This window comes from Drosophila subobscura, chromosome A (genome assembly GCF_008121235.1).
Source record: "Drosophila subobscura isolate 14011-0131.10 chromosome A, UCBerk_Dsub_1.0, whole genome shotgun sequence".
Lineage (NCBI taxonomy): Eukaryota > Metazoa > Arthropoda > Insecta > Diptera > Drosophilidae > Drosophila > Drosophila subobscura.
In genome coordinates, this window is record NC_048530.1 from 12,134,064 (window position 1) to 12,143,141 (window position 9,078).

The 9,078-nt window shown below is 43.7% G+C and overlaps 1 protein-coding gene across 2 annotated transcripts; it reads left to right on the forward strand.

Annotated features, from left to right (window-relative positions):
* Nucleotides 1-5,295: 5,295 nt before the first annotated feature.
* LOC117903040 lies at nucleotides 5,296-7,278 on the forward strand. Of its 2 annotated transcripts, XM_034814775.1 has the most exons (2): nucleotides 5,296-6,781; nucleotides 6,845-7,278. In XM_034814775.1, exons 1-2 carry the CDS (start codon nucleotides 5,372-5,374, stop codon nucleotides 7,157-7,159), a joined length of 1,725 nt encoding a protein of 574 aa, XP_034670666.1. In that variant the 5' UTR covers nucleotides 5,296-5,371; the 3' UTR covers nucleotides 7,160-7,278. The 2 variants fall into 2 exon arrangements, with proteins under 2 accessions (XP_034670666.1, XP_034670665.1); XM_034814774.1 differs by having other exon boundaries at nucleotides 5,296-7,277.
* The last annotated feature ends 1,800 nt before the right edge of the window (nucleotides 7,279-9,078 follow it).

Below are 9,078 nucleotides of genomic sequence, written 5' to 3' on the forward strand. Positions count from 1 at the left end.
AGTGGACAATCCTCGAACTCTAGAAGGTCAACTCGACCCTTTTAAACCTGCACAAGTCTTTTACATTTCTTCGACAGTGGTCAAAGATGGATAACCAACCATCTGGAGCCAGAATACACGCTTTTCCCCATTTCCCTCAATTTTCCCTTCAACATATGCAACAGAAAGTGGTGCTGTTCTGCCATCCCCCTTAATAGATCGCTGTTAAATGTTAGTTTGAAGCTCTGTTAAGTCAGCGATGTTAGAAGACTCGACTCTGTTAAGTTTTAACAGAACCCGCACTGCCAGCGTCAGCTTCTGCGTCAACGGCGACCGCACCGAAAAAACACGTTTTTGTCTCGTGTGCAGAAGGCATTCACACCGAGCAAAAACAAAAAAAAAATTTTAAAAAAAGCTTCGACTGCTGCACGTGCTGTCCACGTTTTGCCATCCTCTCTCTCACGCTCTAAAATTCTGTCTTTTGCCATCTCTCTCGGATTAAGCCGGCCTCTGTTTGTATTTCGGTGTTTTTGGGTGCCCGTTTTTTGCCGCAATCAAAATTGTGAATTTACCAACAAAAAAATATAGACTCGATGCAAACACACACACACACACACACTCTCGCAACAGACAAATGGAGAGAAAGATGGTTGCAGTGTGGCATGCTGCAAGCGACGACGTCATAGTTTTGACGTCGACGGTTGAAAGGTTAAGGCAGCAGCTCTCGAAAAGTTGTTGTTTTATTTCTGTTGGAGGTGATGCAATCGAATACCGCATTGAGTATACCTCTCTCTCTCTCTCTCTTTATCTGTCTCTTTCTATCACACACATGCACACACTTGATGTCTCGCGCTCTCTCTCTGTCCGTTATTGTTATTATTATTATTACGCCGAAAAAGTTACGTTTTTAGTGGGTTAAAACGGCACGGCTCTGAGAGGAGGAATCGGCGCGCGTGTTAATGCACCACTTCCTGTTGGGCTACTGTACCGTTAGACGGCGGGCGGCCTAACCATTACCGTTATTATTTGTGCAATGCTTCACACACACCAATGAACACACCGCAGAGCCGGCAAAAGAAGCCAGCCGCCAGCCGCAATCCGGCTTGGCTCTCTCTTTGAGCGATAGAGAGGGAGAGAAACAGAGAGAACTATGCAACTCTCTCTTGGGCTCTCTGCAGCAGGGAAAAACTGCAACTCCGGGCATGCGATTTGAAAATTGTGTCGTCAGCTTGACACAATTTTCCAGAATGCGCCTGGAATGAACACAAAACCTAAAAAAAAACACCAACAACAAGAACGACCAGAATAAGACAGAGAGAGAGAAAGAGAGAGAGGTTGGGAACACACAAAAACAAAAAACGTCGAAAGAACGGGAACAAGCACAGATTGAGGCAACCATGAAGCAGAAGAAGAAGTGGGGTCGAGGGTATCGGTTAGAGGGTATAAAGAGGTGCTGTAGTGAGCCATCCAGAAGTTCCAATGAGAGTTTGCAAATATCCAGGGTATAGAGAAGTTCTACAGAGGAACAAGTGCAAAAAATACCTAAGGAGGGGCATACGGAAAGGTATATGCAGGGTATAAGAGTCACAGGTTCGGATGATAGAAGATAAATTCTAGTGAATATTTTGAATATATGTATATAGAGAAGTGCTTATAAATCAGTCATGAGGGTAAGAGGGCACAGGGTACACAGATGTTCTGGAGAATATCTTTGAAAAAGTGCAGGAAGAAGTGAGTGCTGGGATCCCGGTACACAGTGCAGAGTACAGGGAGATGTGCAGTTGATGCGGCTTTAGTAAGGCTGGGGATACTCCGGGGAACGGGACTGAACCTTACACTACTGGGAGAGGAGGAGCAGAGCCAAAAGAGAGCTTTGCAGATGCGCATTAACGATGCCGCGTAAGCTTCGGTAGCGAGGTTGTTTTTTTCGGTAACTAACTCGGTTTCTCGGTTCTTCGGTTTCTCGGCTTTCGGGTGTTTTGTTGATGTAGGTCTGGGATTTTCAGGACACGTGTCCGGCCGGTGGATGTTGCTCTAAAGCCGACTCCACCGATTATTATGCTTTCCTTTTGTTTTCCCTCTGTTTTTCATATATTATTTTATCTTCTATTTTTTTTGTATAGCCTCTTCCTGCAAATATTCTTTGCGTTTTATAGAAATCAAGTCTCCACGTGTGTTTTTTGGTGGGCGTGAGACTATCCCTAAGTATGCGCGTGTGTGTGTGTGTGTTTGGTATGTGTGCCTGTGTGTGTAGGTGTGCAAATGCGTGAGAGTTCAATAGCATTTTGGGCTGGCAAATAAAAAATAAATAAAACCAAAGCTTGCAGCTGCTGCAGCTGCAACAGAGAGCAGGCAGCCGACACAAAGAGAGAGAGCGACTGGGCGAGAGTAAAAGCCAACGCGAGTGGGTGCCAGAGCATAAGCTTAACAGTCTGTTAACAGAAAGCTTTCGCACCCGAAATTCTGTTCGTTCTCTCCATTCAACCCATGGAAAATCATTCAATGGCTACGATCTGCTGCGGCAGGGGGCACTATGCTGCTCGATTAGATACGGATTCGGAAATTCGGATTCTTGGTGCGGCTGCGAGTTGATCATTGTCCGGGGAGATCCACCCATCCACAACTTTGCTTGCTTCCAATTATTTGCAATTTAATTATTGTATTTTAATTTAACTAACTTCTACCTCCTTGTGGTATCAGATTCAAATAATAAGTATATGTATTAAATGTTTGCAATGCTAAAATTAAAACACCAACCTGATTCCCCTTGTATTACTTGTCTTGTTATTTACATGTTACGTGGCTTTGGGAATTGTGTAATGTGATATTTGTCAGTATTTGTTATAGCCTCAAGTGAGACACAACTAGAAATATTTTTAAAATTTTCCAAGAAAGAAACAAATAATATTACATTTAAAACGTTTTTATACGAAGAAAAGCTTCGCACACAAACAGAAAAGTTTGTTCATTAAGTTGGTTTTTGGATTGCCTTTAAATTGAAGTTTCAGAAATATTTGCATAATTTTTTGTTGAATAGGAAATGGATAAAAAATTCTATTATCCGGAAGAAGTAGATGTGGTGAAAACGCAATATGAATCAAAGTACGGGGGTCAGGGCCACAATTATTCAGATCAAAGCGATACTGACATAGAGATAGAGGAAATAGTGGAGGAAAAACATAATCTTGTAGAGAAGCAGGAAGACAGAAGCAAGGACTTGGCACACCTCTGGGCAAGGAAACAACAGAACACACAACAAACTGGTGGTGAGTATTGAAATGGCATTGGCTCGAGACTCGTTCAACACCAAGCGCTAACAGTGAGCTGTTAGGGAACGGTAACCTTATCTGTTAACAGTGCTGCGGCTATGTTAGGCCTTCTGCCCGCCGTTCAGCCATCTATGTACATTTGTATGTACATATCAATCCATTCAATCTTCAATGGAAAGAGCCTTTGACTTGTTAACCTGTTAATCATCCAATCATCCACACTAATCTACCTACAATCCAATCTACATACATATCTCTCCCACCTCTTAGCTGAGACCCATTCCCCTCATGCCAGAAGTAGCATTCTGAGTGACATGGCCTATGGTTACCTCAATTTGGTGAAATCCCTGGATGCGGATGCGGTTAAATTAGATAATCAACAAATGACCAATGACAACGACTTTAATACAGATTTTGTTGATATTTCTCGTAATGGTCAAACAAATGAAGAGGTTGGCCCACCGATGACTGCCATGGAGGCGATGTCCCGCCAAAGATACGATCCATTGCTTAAAAACCTGCAGCAAGAAGCGGATAAGCCGGTCTCAGGCCTCCAGCGGAGCTTCCCACAAGAAGAAGAGACATTAGATAGTCCCTTACTAAGAACTTCATTTGAGCGCATCATCACTGAAGGGCTAAGTTTCGTGACTGACCAATCATTGAAAAATCACTCGGAGGACGAAAGTAGCAGCTTTCAGTCGCGGCTGCCAGACGATATTCATTCCCTTAGTGGCGACTATGCAGAATTCGAAAGCAATCTACCACAATCGATATCTGTCCGACTGGTGGCCCCCCACAACTGTGATAGTAGTTACTGTGAGGATATTCTTGATTCAGATGATGGAAAAGAATGCTTCAAGCTGAGACAGCGCTTCAGTTTTCAACGCAGTCAATGTCGGAGCTCTTCAGAGAGTAGTGAAGGAATATTTCCGATGAGCCATCAGCGTCTTCAGGGATCAGACTGGCAGCACAAAGAAGGCACACAGCGGCCGCTTCAAGACAAAAAGGAGAGCACTGAACAAAGTAAAATAGAGGAGCACATAAGATCTGATCAGAACCAGTTTGACCCAGGAACCAACGCTCAGCCAGCGCCAGAATTTCGGTCGATGCTTTCGTATAAGTTCCAGCCCAAACTCCAGGCTGAACCACCGCATCCATCCTTTGACTATGCATCCTCTGAGAAACAGCTGCAGTACGGCCTGTGGTCTCATGGGCACTTGCATGATGCAGGCCAGTCGCTTCCCACCCAATCTAAGAATATGACACAAACTTCGACACCTAAGTTGGTGCTACATCAATCATCGCAGATTTCCACAAACTATCTTAATACCCAGACGGATATTGCAACACCATTGTCTAAAAATCCAACTGAATCATTAAATGAAGCAGCAGCCAGGACATTTTCCGAGCCACTTCTTCAAGTGTGGACCCGGGCCAAGGTCTTCTCCACTAGCTCCTCACAAGCTTCTATGATCGGGGAACAATCTTCAGACTCTGGGGAGAGCTCGGCTATCAACTCAATCTTTTCCGATTCGCAATCTTCTTCCTCCTCTCTATATCATTCGGAAGTCCAGGATGTGCCTCAAAGAAGATCAGATGGCAGATTAGATGTGGAACGTCTAAGGGCGCCTGATGTTTCCTGCTGCCCGCAACATCAAAGGAATTCAAATTCAGTATCACAGACGTTCAGGAGGATGCATGGTGGACAGGTCGCATGCAGGTCTCTGTCACCGCAACCTGCGACTGCTCGCTACTTCCCTTCGAGGGACTCCTGTTCCTCCATGACATATAGCTCTCAGTCAAGTTTTTCCTATGGGTCTGCAGAAATGACAGATGATGTCATAATTCACCATCAGGTGGTTCAGACTTCTGGTGCTCCATTGGTGCTCAGGGACTCCACTTCGAGGGTTCAATTTCGTTATAGCACCATGGCGGAGTCCCCTCAGGAAACTGCCACAAAATCGGCAATTGTGTTAGTGGAACCAGTCCGACGAAGGTCACAACCAAAGCTACATAGCCAGGAAGAGACGAAGATGCAGGAGATGGCTTACCTGGATGTTTCAATATATCATCAGAAAAACAGCCCCCAGCATCGATCGCCATTCAAGGTTGAAGCTCGTTTCATGTCGTATCAGTCAAAGCTTCCACCCAAATCCGCAAAGGAGCGTCGTCTGACTTTTAGGGCTTCAGGAGACTCTCGCACAGCCTCGCCTGAAGAGAGGCCAGTGGATTTTTTAGCCCTACCTCAACGTTCCCCCCGACACCAGTCTCATTTATCGCCAGTAGAGACTTCTCACGAACATCAACTGCCGCCCAATCGCTCCCGCCAGACAGAGCATCACACAGCGGATGAGTCACAGTGGATAGATGCTTTGGATGCAGTCAACACTAAATGTCATACAGCCATTGAAGATCCTTCGAATTTTCCGTTAAATTGCCTAGAATCGCAGCCCCCAGTCCTGGTAAAGTTACAGATCGGCGATAGAACCGTGATCCACCAGGTGTTGCATGCGTCCTACCGAGAAAGCGAAATGCAAAACGAAGACAACTTAAGGGAGAATCAGCAGTCCGAAGAGATCAATGTTTCAGCTGAGAATTTGGGCATGAGATGGCGAAGAAGCGTCGCCTCCCTGCCAAGTGCTGGCCAAGCAGCCCTTAGAAAAGCCCTTGCTCAGAAAATAATCAAAGAAAGTACAGAAGTTGAGCGAGTTGAAACCTCAGACGATGAGAAAAGTAATGATGAAAGTAGACAGGCCTTACAGTTGCAGAATAATCAGGTGGAATCACCCAATAAGCTAACGCATCCAAGGCCGGATTACTTTAGGCCCATGAAGCTCAGCTCCCAGACCGACGTCGTCGAACAGTGGCACTCAAATGAGCTGATGCGAAAAAGGCAACCGCCGTTGGTGGGCGGGCTCTACCGTCAAACGGATCGGTTGCAGTTCCTTCCGATAGACATGCTGGATGCGGACACCTCGGGCGGCCCTATATTTGAGGGTGACTCTGTCCAGTATGCCATGGAGCGCTCCAAATACTTTGCTGAGGAATTCGCAAAGCTTTCCGTGGAGGAGATAGCCGAGGATCTGCTGCTGAGACTGCGACAAATACGAAACCTTCAAAGCACCGCCGAATCGCTCTACGAGCCCCTTCCTGCTCGTCCGATAAGCCCGACTAAGGTCAAGCACCCGAGGCACAGCTGCCCCATGGGATTGGTCAAATGTCCGGCGTTGCTCGATGCGGAACTGCTGGGACACTTTTGTAGCGCTCATCTCAAAAAGCGGCGCAGCCAGCAGCTCACGGAGGTCTTTGAGAGCGACAGCCTACTGATTGTCTTCAATCCCACGTCCTTTAGACTGGCTGTGAACACTTGCATATCCATAATGGTGTATGGAGGTACCGAGGACGATGACTCCACGTTGCCGTTAAAGCGATTAATGCCAGTAAGCAATGCAAATCTGACTGAGCCCTATGCCTGCTTTGAGGGTCATCTGCCCATAGTCGTGATGATTTGCCGCAACAAACTGAGTGCCGTCCGTGGCAAGTTGGCCAGCGTCAAAGAAAACGTGAGCGATAACGATAAAAATAAGGAGAACGAGAAAAGGAACGCGAGCAAAGATGAAGATGTATTCGCCTTGTGGGCAGTCACCATGGAGCTGCCACGGCCCTTGCATGTGCTGATGACCGTCTTCAATAGCCGCCTCGACATCAGTCGCAGCAACATCATGTCGGTGCGTGGCCTGAACAAGTCCCATAATTGTGCGGAGTTTATGAGCTCCAGCAAAAAGTACATGCGCATCTCCGAGGGCGATATGAAGGTCCTAAGCAATGGCTTCACCGAACCGGTCTACCTGGAGCTTACGGTTAGGGAGTATGCCACCTCCTCCATGACCACAGCCGCCACTTCCAAATAAGCACAATCCCAGATACGCATTTATACACGCAATCTACAATGCAACACAAATTGATGATGATACTCGAACACAACAACAATTAATACAAAAATCTACATTTTCTGTTTTTCGGTTATTTTGTTCCAAATTTATGATAGGTAATAATAGTAAATGCCTCAAAAAATATAATATAAACCAAAGCTTATGAAAAGTTTTGATTGCAGTGATTCTTTTGACTCTAAAATATAATTTCCATTTAATTCCCCAGCGATGTCCCCGCCAAAAAGGAATAATTTGTATACTAGTTTTACTGATTACCGTAGATAGCTGCCTAAAGCTACGTTCTCGCACTTCCCAGCTTGAAGTATCAGCTTTTGAACATCTAATCGGCACCTCTCAGTACATAAATAATACACAAAGTATCAATAAAATAAATTCAAGAAGTAAATTCATAAAAGTTACCAAAGATAACACGTCAATTATTTCAGTTTAACCTCTATTCCCTTTCTTTATAGTTCTTTTCACGTTTCTACTAAGGTAAATAGATTAGCATGGGTTTCGTTAAAGCCTGATCAATTAAACATTGAAGATAAGGAATTTTCCTTAATTATTAGTATTTGTTATTTAAATAAAAACTAAATTTAGAAAGTAATTAAGCTTGGTCTCGGGATAGTTAGTTGGCGATCGTCTCGTGAAAATATGAATGCCAAAAGCTGGAGCTCATCTTGTCTTAGTAATATTAATTTAGTTTAACGAATATTTGATGATTTTATATAATTTTGCTGGCATAGGGAACTGTGAAGCTGTGCATCAAACGTCAGAAAAAAAGTGCAAATTAACACTGATGGCTCTAATTTTTTTGCAGCTGTTATCAGAGATTGTGCGGGGTTCTCCGATTTTTTCCCTATATTTAGTTGGGGTCGCGCACCTGTGCGGACACCTGAGCTATATCTTTGGCTTATCGGAGGGAGGCACATACTGGGGCAGGTGGAAGGCAGCTGTCCATCGCTATTTTCTGTTAATTTCAGTTGGCTGTGGTCGGCTATTGAACACCTGTTCAACATTCGAGCGATCGGCGATAAGCCGACACCTCTCGAGACCCTCCAGCGCCGTAAAATTATATTGCAGCCCTCAGTTGGCAGCACACGGCAACGTCGGCGACTAATTCTTAATCTGGCTCTTGGGCCCGTCAACCTCCTTGCTATCTCCCTTCCCCTAGGGTCCCGACAATGTGTTAGCTGGCCGGATGAATGATTCATTGAGAAATACCAGTTCAGAGCCAAAACTGATCAAACTTTGGGCTGTGCTTCTGATTGGTTGGCATAGGTTTGTCGTGAAACGAAAGGGGGTTTTATTCCTGAAAATTACCAGAGAACTCATTGGAAAACATAAGATTGAAATGACAAACAATAGATTTAATCATTGATGGTCAACTTTCTGTTGGTTTATGTTATTATTAGTACCTTATTGTTTACGACTTTTGCTAACCTTTAAATGTATTTGATTCGCTCATTCATAAATATTGTTAATCGTGATACAAACAGTGAGAATGACAATAATCTCGATAGATAGCAAGCAGAGCCAACTTTATAATCAATAGTTTTAATATTCTTTTAAGACCACAAGAGTAAGGACATTTCTTTTTCAATAATACCCAAAATTATTGATTTAGATTGAATTATTTTTAGTTTTTTTGGTTGCTTATAAAATCCATCAATAGGTTTTATCTCGGTTTTTACAAATTTTATTTTACTTTGATTTTGGGCAATTAAAAGCACATTCTCGATCCTCGTATATATTTTTCAGAAGGTACATTAAGATTATTTATTATGTGTGTATGTTCACATTTCCATACATATGTTAAGATTATCATTTTTTAAAATATTTGTATTATCAGGTTTTTAATATATTCATTTTCAAAAAATTATTAATTTTTTGTA

Bases quoted from the DNA above. Each gene is read 5' to 3' on its own strand.
- LOC117903040 (XM_034814774.1), top strand. From the start codon at position 5,372: ATGTCGTATCAGTCAAAGCTTCCACCCAAATCCGCAAAGGAGCGTCGT.